General features: G+C 32.2%; 1 protein-coding gene across 1 annotated transcript; it reads right to left on the bottom strand.

The window, feature by feature from the left end:
* Positions 1-1115: 1115 nt before the first annotated feature.
* Positions 1116-13085, bottom strand: LOC105328252 (uncharacterized). The gene is made up of 15 exons (XM_020067230.3): positions 12916-13085; positions 12442-12576; positions 12233-12346; positions 12062-12133; positions 10975-11093; positions 10780-10866; positions 9986-10078; positions 9693-9800; positions 9359-9569; positions 9075-9227; positions 8897-8982; positions 8720-8790; positions 7685-7764; positions 2307-2583; positions 1116-1641 (listed from the first exon to the last, which is right to left on the bottom strand). The coding sequence occupies exons 1-15, from the start codon at positions 12980-12982 to the stop codon at positions 1548-1550; spliced, it is 1767 nt and encodes a 588-aa protein (XP_019922789.3). The 5' UTR covers positions 12983-13085; the 3' UTR covers positions 1116-1547.
* Between the last annotated feature and the right edge of the window lie 3391 nt (positions 13086-16476).

The following is a 16476-nucleotide window of genomic DNA, read 5'->3' as shown; positions in this document are numbered from 1 at the left end:
AAAGTGATAGAAATCTAACAGGTTCAATGTATAAAATGTTTTGAAGCATTTAATCGGAAATGGGATTTTTGAATTGCAATAAACCACAGTACATGCAATGTGACATATTGCATGTATAGTTTTATCTCGTTCTATTCCTGGAGGATGGAAAATGATATTTCAAATTCATTTTGTCATAGATGTTTTTCCTCTTTTTACGTAACATCCATACATGGAAACAAAATATGTATGAAACGAAATTCTGTTTAAAAGTTTATCAACTCAAGAAAAAGAGCGATTAAACAAGACTATGCATTTTGGACGCATATGAAATACCCATGAGTTTCTATGAAATACTTTTCAAAGCATTGGTATTCGGCCGCACATAGAAGAAGAGCAAAATCAGGCGTCAAAGAAGTGCCCCCTTCGAAATTCCAATTCCAATTGTTTGCAGTTCCCGTTCATTTTCTTCGCAGAGGTTGCACGTTTTGAAATGAAATTTAGTGTACTGATTTATCATAATAATATCTATGTCAGGTTCGATTTTGGGTCCGATCGAGCAATTTTAAAGTTAAGCGCCTTGGACTTGGAAAATTTCCAATTATTTGCAGTTTCCGTTCATTTTCGTCGCAGAAGATGTTAAAATATCAAAATGAAATTTGATATACAGATTTACCATAATAATATCTAGGTCAAGTTCATATAGTGTATTTAGTGCAATCGTTCAATTCTCGACATAGTATGCCCCTTGGACTAGGAAAAATTCCAATTATTTGCAGTTTACATTCATTTTCTTTTTAAAGTGTAAATGTTCATGTAGCTTTTATCATATATTTAATTATCAATATTATTGATATCATCAATATATCATTATATTGTTGAAGTTATCAATATATCATTGATTAAAAAACAGATTGTTAATTTGATTGTCATTTTTTTTAATAAATGAGAATATTTGTTTAAAGGAAATATTTCAAAATGGTATAATAATGACTGGGTAAGTTTGATCAGCTATGTAAATATTGCCATAATATAATATTTTATTGAAATGAAACACAATACATGAAATAAAAAAAGACGTATAACTATTAGAAAATAACTACAGAAATGTACAAATTATTTATGATAAGCTGTACTATAGTCATTTGTAAATTGACTATCATCAGAAATAATTTCCCACTAAAAAATTGGTATCACAAATGATAAGGGATAAATATATGCAAACTTAGATAATATTAAGTGTGGAATGCCTGTTTGTATAAAGAACAATGCACTAATTGTAGATCGAATGGCGTTGTAGTATAAATAAACACATCAACTGTTGACACCTATAAATTACAATCACAACTTCTGGTTAGGCTAGTGAGGAATGTATTGAATCTAATTGCACAAAAATGCTTTTATGTAAAAAAAACAAACAAACAAAAAACAGATATTCAAACGATTCAATCCGGTAATAACGCCTTAATGCCACATTGAAAGCATTTTTTTCAGTGCACCGAGTTCTGTATGTTTTTAACTTAACCGTTTTAAAGAATGAAATTGCTGACATCTAATACATCATAAATTCATGATGTAATTGGTTTCTCCAGTATCCTGACTTCAGTCACTTCTTTGGTTATGGTGTTTACCATAGTTTCCTTCTTTAGATTGATTCTACACCTACAATTAAAATAAGATCATATATTTAGATACTATATTAAGATACAATGTAATTTTTATCTGGGGGAAAGAATAAGTTTTTTGAATATTTACATTTTCTGGTGTTTTTATGATTACACTAAGAATAATTTTTGTACGCATAGTTCAAACATTTCAGTAATGAAGTACTGTTGAGGCGTTAGCAGGGTTTGCATTATTATACAAAATGAAATAACGAAAGAATTCAATAATGTAATTGAATAAATGCTGAAAATTATATAAATTTAGGGATGAATTAAATGAATAAAAGGAATCGTTTTATTATTATTATAAGTTGATCACCTTATAATACTCAACTTATAAAGTTAACAATGATATACATTCTGAAGCAATAACGATTATTGATGTAATAGGGTGATAGGTTTTACTAGCTTTCAGCTTTTAACAATTGAACTGCTGACACTGTTTAAGGTAAGTGTATCATTTTCCTACGTTTTAAAAGTGATGCATCAAATTAATTTACCTGCAAAAGGAGCTAAACAAATTCATATGATAACATTTATAAAAATATATATAAATACGAAGGTATCGCCAATAGGACTTAAGCTAGATAAGTAATAAGTAATATCCATTTTGGTAAACATCAATTCCCGTAATAAGGGGAAATAATATTCTACGATACTCACAACTGTCCATTTAGATTAACTATAACGGTTGACCCTTTGCCTTTCGAACATTGCTCGATGACTTCATTTGCATTTTTTGGAAAGTCAAACCATTTGTTATCTAGCCCTCGCCACTGCCATTTTCTACTTGTTTTGTTTGAGTTTTTGAAATAACTCTTCCTTTTATAATATATTTCAGAGGTTCTTTCTGATTCAGATTGTGAAACTTTTAACCCTGGGGGTAAACATTTTTCTCTTTGCATGGAATCATCGGAACAATTTGAAGACGTTCTTAAACCTAAAAACACATAGAAAAAGAAAAACGTTAAAAAAATGATAAGTTTCATGCCTTACCAAAACTCAAAATTGTTATAATGTTGGGAAAATCCTATCTTCGTAAACGATTTTAACAATCTCGTAAATCCTTTTATTAAGGTCTTCCGTTGGAAACGGAAGACCTTATTGTTTTTGCTTTGTTTCTTTTCCTCTATTATTAAGGTCTTCCGTTGGAAACGGAAGACCTTATTGTTTTTGCTTTGTTTCTTTTCCTCTATTATTATTATTATTATTATTTTTTTTTTCTGTCACGTTTACTCAAAAACGCTTCAGCCGATTTTCATGAAACTTTCAGATCTTACTCATGACAAAATTTGTAAGAAAATTACACGAGATTTTTTTAGTCGTCACTTCCGGTACCGAGATATTAAAATTTTTATGTTTTTGCTTGTTCACGATTTTTCTCAAAAAGTATTCAAGATAGGACTTTCAAATTTTCAGAGAAGGTAGAGAGTAAACGGCCGCAGTGCCCTTCGCATATCCGAACGTCCGCCGTCACTTCCGCTTGTCACCGGAAGGAAATGAAAAACCTTAATTTTTTAATTTTTTGGATTTGAATTTTTTTTATTTTTTCATTCGATAGAGACTCTCTTAAAACTTCTGAATATGAAATTCGTTTTAAAATCGATCCACGCATTCTTGAGATTTTGGACTCCAAAGTTCTGAAGCGAGGGTCCGCGTAGCTCAGTCGTTAGAGTGGTGGACTTGTGCCCAGGCGACCCGGGTTCAGTCCCTGAGTGCCGAATCTTTTTTCTCTCTTATTTGAGTTTTGATTAATGGTTTTATCTTTAAAATGATGGATTTGAATGTTTTCCGTTTTATTTTTGTCATAAATAAAAAAAAAAAAAACAGCGGCATTGTTATCAGGACAAATATCTAGCTCTTTTCTGTCAGCAGCTCTCTAAATTCCGACGCTCTTTGCATCGCCGACATCAAAGACATGCCGCCGAAGTGCCCATGCAGTTCGACCGCATTAGAGTTCGCTGGGTCGCTTTGCCGGCATCAAAGAAATGCCGCCATCTCAGTGACTGTATGCTCACAACATTTAGCAATGCACCCACGTTATTCTACTCGGCTTAAAAAGGAGGACTGCTTAGTATTTAATCCCATATATAGATACACACATGCATGTATACATGCGTTTATTGACCTAGGTTGCTTATATATTGATTTCCTGAACATTATAAAACACTGTAATCTCTCTCTCTCTCTCTCTCTCTCTCTCTCTCTCTCTCTAAAGTACAAATGTTTTAGCATTTGAATAAGAACTAGTACAGGTATCACAGAGTAAAGTGGATAGAAGCTAAATGTACATTGGCGTCCAAAAAAATGACATATTTTATATCAAGTTACTGGATAATGTCTATGGATTCAAATAATTTTGAATGCATTGTTTAATGATTGTCTTCTTACTGATTGGAAGTCAACGCTAAAAAGTCATTGTTATGAAAGATGGTATACTTTTTTTCTTATTTTTGTGCATGTCTATATACTGATACAAATCTGTTGCCTGTCGGGATTAAGAAAAACCTCCGAAGTTTATACACGTAATACATGGGTAAAATGCATCAGTCATTGTTTTAGGACTTCCCCTAATTGGTGTTAACCGAATCCGAGATCCACACCTCAAAATTTTATTTTCGAATTTATTTAAGACGAAAATCAAGCTTGGGTCTTTTCACCCCCCTCCAGACACAAACACGCATCAATATTTTAAATGACCTCGCACTGTTACCAAACCTGAATAGGCAGACATCTTACACGTTGTTTTTCATCTTATACAAAAATTCAGCCCCTCTCCCGGGCGGAAACGTCCCAAATTCAAAGACAAATACGGGAATTATTTTGCGTCAGCAATGTTTTGAGACACCTGCAAAGGCTGTGTGTTCTAATCACCCCGGAGCCAAGATTTGTTCTTTCTCTCTATTTCTTTCTCTCCTTTTTATTTAATTTTCTAACTAAAATATTCAACATAAAAGGGTTGCTGGACTGTAGTACAAGTTGAAAAACACTCTTCAATTAAGATTTAGACAAAAACAGTCTTTTATTATTAGGGTCTTCCGTCTTAAGCGGACGACCTTTCTATTCTTATTGTTATTAGGGTCTTCCGTTTACAAAGGCAGACCCTCTTTTTTTTCTTCGGTTTCTTTTTATTACAGGTCATTAGACCTGTTATTAGGTCAAAAGACCTAATTTGATATGAAATAAAATGGGGCTGGTCCTTTAAATTAGGGATCCAACGGGGTGTATAATCCTTCATCCATCGCTCTTTTAGATCACATCTGCATTTCCTGATATGTTTCGTTGATGAAGATAAAAGGCAAGGTCATTTCCTCTTCTAAAAATCGGACGGAAGACCTCCTCGTTGCTCGCAACGAGATCGTGTCTAGTTATTATTATTATTATTTTTTTTTTCTGTCACGTTTTCTCGAAAACGCTTCAGCCGATTTTCGTGAAACTTTCAGATCTTATTCAAGACAAAATTTGTAAGAAAATTACACGAGATTTTTTTGGTCGTCACTTCCGGTACCGAGATATTAGATATTTTATGTTTTTGCTTGTTCACAATTTTTCTCAAAAAGTATTCAAGATAGGACTTTCAAATTTTCACAGAAGGTAGAGAGTGAACGGCCGCAGTGCCCTTCGCATATCCGAACGTCCGCCGTCACTTCCGGTTGTAACCGGAAGGAAATGAAAAACCTTAATTTTTTAATTTTTTGGATTTGAATTTTTTTTATTTTTTCATTCGATAGAGACGCTCTCAAAACGTCAGAATATGAAATTCGTTTTAAAATCAATCCACGCATTCTTGAGATTTTGGACTCCAAAGTTCTGAAGCGAGGGTCCGCGTAGCTCAGTCGTTAGAGTGGTGGACTTGTGCCCAGGCGACCCGGGTTCAGTCCCTGAGTGCCGAATCTTTTTTCCCTCTCATTTGTGTTTTGATTAATGATTTTATCTTTAAAATGATGGATTTGAATGTTTTCCGTTTTATTTTTGTCATAAATAAAAAAAAATAGCGGCTTCTTTTAGTACAAATATAGAGCTCTTTTCTGTCAGCAGCTCTCTAAATTACGACGCTCGTCGCATCGCCGACATCAAAGACATGCCGCCGGTGCCCCTGCAGTTCGATCGCATTAGAGTTCGCTAGGTCGCTTTGCCGGCATCAAAGAAATGCCGCCATCTCAATGACTGTATGCACACAACATTTAGCAATGCACCAACGTTATTCTACATGGCTTTAAAAGGAGGACTGATTAGCAAGAATAAATAGATGTAAAAAATCAATGGTTACATCTTTCAAACAACGCTTATATATTGTTCTAACATATGTATTTTATTTAGAAATTGTGTAATATGTGATATTTAGAATTTAATATTCTACGTTTAATATAGCAGTAAACGACCGACCCCCCCCCCTCCCAATTCATAAAATCATTTAGTTTTTCTGGCCCGATTTTACTTGATCTTTGATCCTGGGCCTTTAATTTTAACTAATTACCATTCTAGATTACTGTACTAATTACCAGACCAATTCGTTCATTAATAACAGAGTTATGAAGTTTTTGGCATTTGAGTTTCAATTGTCGTGTTTGACATGTACTATAAAAAAAATTCTAACTCCCAAGCCCTTCACTCAATCCTAATGAACATTTGTGAAAATGAACCTCGGACCCCATTCTGATTGTCTGTGATATATGCAGCGGATTAAACAATTAAGACAAAATTCCTGAAATTAAACGGCGCTTATTGCCTATACCTGGAAAATAAATGTACACAGTACACGCACCGACCACCCCCCCCCCCCCCGCCCCTTCCTATTCACAAAATCATTTAGTTTTCCTGGCCTGATTTTACTGGATCTGTCATCTTGAACCTTTATTTTTAACCTAGTTCAAGTCTACATTACTGTACTAATGACCAGACCTATTCGTTCATTTTTAAGAGAGATATGAATTTTGGGGCATATGAGTTTCGATTGTATTGGCGTGCTTGACATGTACTGTAGAAAAAAATTCTAACTCCCGAGCCCCTTATTCAATCCTAATGAAATTTTGTGTAAATGTACCTCGGACCCCATTCTTATTGTCTGTGAAATATGCAGCGGATTGAACAATTAAGAAGAAATTCCTGAGATCAAACGGCGAGTATAGCCTGTACGGGGACTTAAAATTTACACAGTACAAGGGATGTAAGCAGCCGCGTAATATTTCTGTTGCATGTATATTTCTTGTTTTCCGTTTAGTCTGTATCTACGATAGCGTGTGAACTACTTATGAATGTTAGAACTGTCATCAAATTTTTACCGAATAAATTTACGTGTTACTGATTTCGTTATTTCTACATTTATAAAGATTTTATCAATCCTGCTGAAATAAAACAGTCAAACATAATAGTAAACGACACGAAAAAACATTCTCAACACTGAAATACATGGGTAAAATGCATCTGTCATTGTTTTAGGACTTCCCCTAATTGTTGTTAACCGAATCCGAGATCCACACCTCAAAATTCTATTTTCGATTTATTTACGACGAAAATCAAGCTTGGGTCTTTTCACACCCCCCCCCCCCACTCCAGACACAAACACGCATCAATATTTCAGTGACCTCGCACTGTTACCAAACCTGAATATTCAGACATCTTACACGTTGTTTTTCATCTCATACAAAAACTCAGCTCCTCTCCCGGGCGGAAACTCCCAAAATTCAAAGACAAATTCAGGAATTATTTCGCGTCAGCCATGTTTTGAGACACCTGCAAAGTCTGTGTGTTCTAATCTCGCCGGAGCCAAGATTTGTTCTTTCTCTCTATTTCTTTCTCTCCTTTTTATCTAATTTTCTAACTAAAATATTCAACATTAAAGGGTGTTGGACTGTAGTACAAGTTGAAAAACACTCTTTAAGTAAGATTTAGACAAAAACAGTCTTTTATTATTAGGGTCTTCCGTCTTCAGCGGACGGAAGACCTCCTCGTTGCTCGCAACGAGATCGTGTCTAGTATTATATTTATGTTTTATGTTTAAAAGAGTACATTTTGATGAAATGTATTGAGCTCATATTTACTTAATTTATGTCCGTCTGTTAGCGGTGTTCTATGTGCTTGTCTCCTCAATAATTCCTTTATCCGACCATCAAATGGATCACTACAAATAATATATTGGTAATTTTTAATAGTAAACATATTTTGTATTTGTATATACATGTATTTTACCATTCCCTTGAGCAATTAGTTGCGAATAGATACTAGCAATTCATCGGTAATGTGCGTGTGTTTTCAATTCAAATTATAGGTAAAAATTAAAGAAAACCATCACACTAAAATATTCAATAATATATAAAAAAGATGTACGACTTGACAACACCAATATCTGGGTAACTAATGTGAAGTACACATATAAAAAAAAGCTTGATATTTTGTTATATTTAGACCTTATAGAGGTAAAAAAAAAACCGTGGCATAGTATTTGGTATTTAGAAGGATGTCAAAAGTAAAGAAGGATTTCGTTTCACATTCAGATATGTAACTCTACTAAAACATTTTGATTGACATACAACATGCCAATCCCAATTTTTACACATTGCAGACTTCAAATTTGCAGCTACGTTTCATAATGAGTCTGTACTCTGACATTAATTTCCTAACAAGAATCAACAGACTTGGTGCTCAACTTAAATTACTATAATGTAGATAAAGTACTGCATTTAAAGCATATATGTTATGTTCTTGCAAGGATATGGAACAATTGTACAATAACGTTATTGTAAACCACTTCCACATCCCATGTATATTTATCTCGGTGTACATCGAAGACCATGAGAATATAGATAAATGAGATATCATCAAATCTAAGTAATTTTAGGAATACAAACAATGTGTTATATTTACTCTTATAAAAGTTATATGTACATACATGCATAAAATATTCCCTAATTTTCAAGATAAGAATTTGTCTCCCCAGTTACATGTATACGTAATAATCCATTTTCTTTCATTATATTTGCTGTTGCATGTGGATGCTCCACTTAGCGGTGCTGTTGTGAAACATCGTAATATTTATTAAAAATAGAAATGTAAGCAAACTATGAATTTCACATTACCATAATTCGACATCGTAGCGGTTTTTATAGCCATATCTATAATTGCTTTTATGTCCATTGTGCCATCGGACCTGGGAAAGAGTAAAAAATAAAATGCTAGAATCATAATACGGAGATTTTAAATAGTTAACATTAGTATTTCTTTATTACAGCTGGTTCAAATACAAATGTACTCACATATATTTCTGTTGGTGTTTTAAGACGATATACCCTTCCAATATTTCCTTCACCGCCATCTTGATTATCCCATTTCCAATCAGGACCTGATAAATTAAAAACGATGTGTAATATATAAGCAATTTTGTTTCTTAGGCCTTTTTTTCAGCTTATTACCAGACAATTGATCACTCTGTACCTCTGCGGACAAGACATCCGACAGCAATGGGCTGGTCCTCAAGAATTCTTGGCTCATCGCAAGGTTCAATATCATACGCAGTAATCATTCCGTTGTTTCCATATCTATAAGACATTGTAAGCCCAGTGTCCCATTCAACGTTGATCCATCCAACTAAAAATATTATCAATGAAAAGTTGTCAAAATATTTTTCAACAAAATGAAAGATCGAAAAATGTTCTTCATGCTTCAAATCTGTGAATAATATAGGACTCTGGGATTCGTCTTTTAAGATTAGTTCTTACCTCTTTTGGAGTGTCCTACAACTGTACCTGCCCCTTGTCCGTCTTGATTTTTCCACTCCCAGTCTGGTCCTCTTCGAACACGTGTCCCTACCGTAGGCATGTGCTGATTTCGTTCTTGGAACTCGTCTTCTTGTTCATTTGTCATTTCAATAACTATACAACTATTCGATCTGTATACATGCTGTTTGCTTATAATTTCACAAACATCTTCCTATGTAGAGTATAAAAGTGAATATCGTTAATTTGTTGTCATGATGTCACTATTTTTGAGGTATGTGCACTTAATTTCAATAGCTAAACGTAGATATGATTCTTATTGATTTGATTTACTTACCAAGTCCATCTCAGTTGCTGTATGAAGTCGTGAAACAGCCATCCTAATTGCTTCATTTGAAAAGTGATCTTCAACAGGTAGACGCTCTAGAACTTTTGAAGCTAAGTCCTACAATCAAAAAGACGTACCCGTTACATAATTTTACAACAATTATTACTTGACAAATGCATTGGTTTTTTGCGACAACAAAACTTTTACATGATCTTTTTTTAATTTGATTTATCGTTCGCCACGTCTCTCTCTCTCTCTCTCTCTCTCTCTCTCTCTCTCTCTATATATATATATATGCGTACTATGTTTAGTGCATATCTGCCAAATTGTCTCGCCTCGTGGCATGGAATAAGTTTTCCTCCTCCACTTTCCGACACCAGAGTTCCAAGGAAACACTATAAGAAACATTAACAGAAAAACTGCCAGAAAGATGGAAATACAGCAATAAAGCAAAAACGCTATTGAATATTGAGGTACCATGAAATGATACGCTAATTTCGTGTTAAAGAGGTTAGAAAATGTTCAAAAAATATACGTATGTACAAAAATTCTGTTTATAGATGTACTTTAGAAGTATTTATGTAAACGTTATTATTATATCTTTATCTCTGCAACTGACTTTAAAAATTTATGGTGATTCCTTTCTTGCCTAATTTTACTTACTATTAAGCAGAGGCCATCGACAACCGAAATAAATTTAACGATTCAAAAATCTAATTTTATTTATAAAATGATAATTTTGTTTTTTCGTTTAGTTATCTGATCTGATCGTGCCTATTTTTGCACATTGGTCTCACAGGAAATCATTGAATTAAGTCATTTTCTAAATCTAATTAATTCTGAAAGTTGCTACACTGCCACGTATGGATACGTCTAATCCAGTACTGATAAAAAGAAGTGAATAAAATAGAAGAATTTTTTTTATGATTTCAAGCATCATTTTTACAGCAGTGTAACATCGATTTGGTACAAGGACATATTGAGCAAATCTTTAAATTTATAACGATAAACTCCCCCTTGACGTTAATTCATATGTTTGTTACATTGACTTGTGCAAATTCAATTCCATATAATTTAAGTCAATATTTGAACTTACAATGTCAGGGTCATTTCCAACCGGAATACAAAATATCGGGTTAGACTTTCCGATCATTCTTACTTCATTCATGACTGGCTCCCTAAACTGGAGGAAAACTTGTGTAGATGAAATATGAATAAAAGCGAGTGAAAATTCTTATTAAGAATACCGTTTTAAATTATAAAGAGATAAGCAAAATAAATATGTTTATACCTCGGTAAGGGAATTAGGACGACCCAAGTTGTATCCTTCATCTGTCCCTGTAGGTTTACCATCAGTTATTATGACAATTCTGGTCCTGACATGGAATGACCCTATCATGCTATAGGGGGCTATAAAAAGCACAATCCATGTACATATATTTAAATTCCACATTTTTTTTGCATGTTAAGTGTGTTGAAAGCTACTGCAGTTATATAGAGTATATCTATATTGTGTGATTTTATATTTGCATTATCCAACGAGTTGAAATGGTGTATATATTCGCGAGGCTTGCCGAGCAAATATATCCATTTCAACGAGTTGGATAACACAAATATAAAATCACACAATTATAGATGTTCTATTCATCCATACGATTTGATTTAAATCATAAGACTTTTCAGATAGTCACTTATATGACCCGATTTGATTTTTTAAAAGATTAAAAACATTGATGCAACGATGTGTTATGCGGATATTGTGATATTGCGCAATACAATTTAGTACTTTATTTCGGAGATAAATCTAACTGTTTTAATATAAAATTTCACAGAAATAATTCTTGAAATAATTTTTTAACTTTCTAATATTTTCTTAGAATTTAATCACTTTATTAAATATAAATAATGATCCGAAGACATGAATAATCACGTTTAATGACATACAGAAAGTTGCGGTGCTTAGCTTGAATTCACCCGAACGATAAACAGTTGTTGATGTTTTTTTTTACACCACACGTATGAGATAAAGCAATGTAACACACACTGGGTACTTAATTAAAATGTCGAGTTTGTGACGTCACAAACGTTGAAAGCTGTAAAATGTAACGTCACCAGCAAAAAATCAAAGTCGACGCTTGTGACTGTTTTTTTTTTCAATTTAATTAACTTACCCTTAGAAAAATAATACAAATCATTATATAAGCATTATATATAATTATAAGCATTAAATCCTAACATGCGTTACTCAACTTGTATGCACACATCGCTGCAGTTATGAGGCTATATCTTTCAAAAATAAGGATGTAATGCTTAAGTACATACTCATAAACATCACAGGGTTTTGTATTGTTTTTGTGATAAGAGGAATAAAAACATACCTGAACTAATGCCAGACGTACTCAAGACGATGCCCTCTTGCAATGGGCTACTTCCTTCGCATTCTAAACCATCTATAAGTCAACATATAAGACTAGAATTATTATATTTTTTTAAAAAACCCAAAAACTGGAGAAATTTCAATTATTTATGAAAACTGTGAAATGTATTACCAACGCATCTAGAAATTGTTTTGTGTTTATTTGAATAGTGCTGGATAACCTTAACGTCTCGGCCAAACGTGACTACCATAACATTCTCAGATACGGATGGGTGTTTAGAAAACTCTGAAATAATGAATAAAAAACGACAGTGTATATGCAAAGACAAAATACACAAATAACAAAATACACGACACTGCATTGTATATATTTTTAATAACCATAGATGATATCCTTAAATGCCGTTTTCATTTGTTCCAGGCCCGTTCCCGCCATGCTACCTGATGTATCTAGCAGAAAAACGGTTGTGACGTACGTGCCACTTAAACACCCATTCTTTATCAAGCTTTTGCGATCTGGAAAACAAATTTAAGATAAAAAGTTCTTTTATTTCAAAATGTAATAGTAAGAATGATTATCACCTTTTCGTTGTAAAAAGAATAAAGGAAAAATTTAAAAAATTAAAACTCCCTTTAATGAAGAGTTTTTATATCTGATAGTATTGAATTGGCAAAGAAACCAATGTATGAAAAATCTTTGAAATTTCTTATCGTTAACTTCACTAAGATTAAACTAATATCGTAGGTTCATATCTTCTTTCTGTTATGTTTGCCTTGTTGTAATTTAGAAGATCAAAATAAATTTATGCAACACACACACACACACAAAGTAAAATAAAAAAGTATTATCTTTACTTTTTTCCGTTTCTTCGCTAGTTAGTTTCGATATACTCCTTGTTAGATCAGAACACATTGCTTCCATGTTGTCACTGATTACTTACACAGATGTTGTACTTTCAAAGTCTTCAATTTACAAATTTATACACTTTGCATAGTTTCTATTCTAAATTTATACATGTAAAACTACCATCACGAGCAATGTAATTGGAAATTTGTACCTACAGTAAAACAATTTTAAAATAGACTTTTAGAATTTCCTTCTCAATGCTGGAATTCACATTGATAGAAAATCCTTCATTTCCATTTCCTCCTTCATATTTGTTCCCAATGCCTTCTTCTTTTACAATGTATTGCTTTGTACAAAGTGTTAGAAACCTTCTTTTTTTTTTGATAAGTTGATATTCGTTTTATGAAAATGAAATCCTGGACTCAAAGCAACATTAATTTTTGTGAATAATTAATTGATCATGCTTAAAAAATAGTTTACATTGTTTTTATTGCACACTCAGTATTTGTGATAAAACATTTCGTGAAGTCGCACTTTGTGTACCTTTATTAGTACGATTTTACAATGAGTTAGAATAAGGTTCAAATATTAATCTTCATAATATGTAAAAATCGGAAATATTTTGATATTGGAAGCATAACGAGAAAACGAAAAGAATTATTCCATAATGCAAGGTAACTTCAAACGGTAAACACGACCGATAATCATTGTGACGTCGTAAAAAGTTCACACAGAATTGAACGTTTTGTCTATTGTATAGGATCATATACGAAAACATATTTGCAGATGCTAAACTTTTATACTAAATATTCCATATAGCTGACATTTGATTAAATCAATAATGACTAAACGGCTTAGAGATGGGGACCTGAATAATAATTCCAATGGCAATTCTACAAAGATCGTTTCGATTGAGAAGTAGGTTTTTGCCATTTACCATTGCAAGAAGGAAATTCATATTATTTTCCTTTTTCGCTCATTTAAAATGCCAGTCTTTTTAAAGTGTAAAACATTATTGAATGTTTTATTTGCGCATGGTAGATTTGTAAAAGACTTAATTCAGGAGGCTTGATGGTCAATCAATCAAAACCTCTGACAAAATTTTTTTTTTATTTCTTTTTGTTTTTGTTTTTCTTTGTTTGTTTGTTTTTTGTTGTTTTTTTTTTTTTTTTTTTTTTTTTTTTTTTTTTTTGTTATTTTTAGCTATCAACAAATATTTAGCAAAGAATCATTTACAAAATCTAAGGTTTGAAACTTTAGGATTTTCTACAGCTTCATGCTTTAAAAAAAATTCCTTATACATGAGATATATATGGTCCAAAAATGGCAATCTGAATAAATTATCATTTTCAGTTTATGGATTTTTGAGATGGTTGACGGTTTGTTATTGTCATTTTTTATATATATATTCCAAATCTATTTAAGTTCAGAACTAAAATTTTCGGGTTTTTAAAACCGAAATCTCTTGTTCTTGTATTGTGATAGTTACTGCAGTGTTTGTCCTGATATCTCCATGTACTTGTACAAGTCATTATAATGTGAGAACAGAAGAAGGAAGTTATATAAATGTACAGATATACAGATGACATGAATGTATATCCGGATTATAAAACGAATTATAAATTACTAAATTTAGCAAATACATCACAGGACTCTTATATAGCAGGGAATGTATATCTAATTCTAATAAAAGTAAGAGTCATAACCTTCGGAAATACAAAATAAAATTGGAAATAATAATCGTACATGGTAAAATAACTGACGGAAAATACAAAATTATAGTAAACGTGTAATACAAGAGTATTTATATCTTGCATATTGACTGATAATTATTATAATTCCAGGTTTCTATCCATATACTGTATACAGTTTGAATTCTGTCACAGGTATACTGATCAATGAATCTGTTAATATTTTTTTCTACGATGAAGGCAATCCGATACATGTTAACTGATATTGTTAGTTAACACATGCTTGTATTAGAGACAGTAAAGCTAAAATGTAAACTAGACATCGTTAAGATGATGACCATTTTTAATAATGAGCATTATGATGAAAAGCATGAAAATGACAATGACAAACTGTCATCCATCTGAAAAATTTCAGAAGACTTTCTTCGAACTTAATCTTCGGCTTAGAAAAGTTGGCATATGCATAGAACTTGATTTCAAGTTCATCACAAACCTTTTCGGCACTTGATTGGTTATTATAATACATCCGAGCAAGATTGAGTCATTTAGAATTTAATCTCAAAAACTGGATTTTAAAGATATCAGCTATGACTTTAACGTTTGACCTAGAAACATGGTAACTGCAAACTCTGTATCTAAAAGCTTTGTTTATTTTAAGTATTAGACTCATATGACTAAGTGGAGGGAAAATATGCTCTAGACAAATGATTTTTGAAGTGATCTGATATGAGCTTAACCTTTAATCTAGAAACTTCGGCGTGGTATTCGTTGGGTAGCACTCCTCCCACAAATTTACACATTCAACAACAAAAAATAAGAACATATTTCTTACTTAAGGAATACGTTTACTCAGAATGAAAAAAAAATCCACTGATGATAATGAAAAACCATCTATTGTATGTTAAAGACCTATCATGGTAGTGCTATTTTTCACTTTCAAAAAAGTGAGTCAATGACCTACTTTTTGAGATGATGGCCATTGAATATTTTTTGAAAATTAAAAAAAAGTCCCTAAAAATTTTACACTATGATTGAAATTTTCTAAATTGTGAAAATAATACAAATTGCTAAACTCTTTAAAAAATGAAATACAGTTTATGAATGGCAGTGACACTAAACAGACACAAAGCATTAAGTTTACATTCACAATTTTTATGAATGTTCCAGTCCGAATTTCCTCTACCAGTTCTCAAATTCCTACCCTTTTTGATTCAATTATACTAAAAACTGAATGATGATAACACTTAAACATTTATAGCATTAAACTAGGTATATTGACTTTACTCTGTAGTCATAAAAGTTATATGAGATTAATGATCAACATTTTGAGATATGGTGTCTTTTATCATTTTTCGGCATTTTTCAATATTTTTGTAGTGCGTGCCATTCAAATATCTAAACGAAAAAGAAAGATAAAACCAACAAAAATATGAAAAATTATGTTGACTAACGAATAAAATCTTAAGTTTGAATATTTCAGTACTACCAAAAATATTTCAGTGAAAAACTTAATCTGAAAATTTTAGTTCGAATTTCCTGTTTTGCTAAACGTCCAACTTTCTTGAAGCCTAATTCTATTATGAAATAAAATGGTTTGTCAATAATAATTCATTTCAGAAATAGTTTTAGTGTTTAGAACAAATTTGACTCATGACATTGAACATTAAAACAATCCGAATTTGAAAATTCAGGCCCTAAGTAAACAACGTCCTTAAACTGAAAACAAGCAACCATGAAATTACGTTCCAAAAATTGAGCACAAAAAACCTACGATCCAAGAAAATTGTCTACACGAATTTAAATGATTCCACAGTAGTCCAATTACTAGTCCGACAGTCAAAATCAACGTTTATTGATCATTTACTTATACTGTAAAAA

This window comes from Magallana gigas, chromosome 6 (genome assembly GCF_963853765.1).
Source record: "Magallana gigas chromosome 6, xbMagGiga1.1, whole genome shotgun sequence".
NCBI lineage: Eukaryota > Metazoa > Mollusca > Bivalvia > Ostreida > Ostreidae > Magallana > Magallana gigas.
The sequence above is the reverse complement of the archived record's forward strand: the minus strand, read 5'-3'. Positions and strand labels throughout refer to the sequence as shown.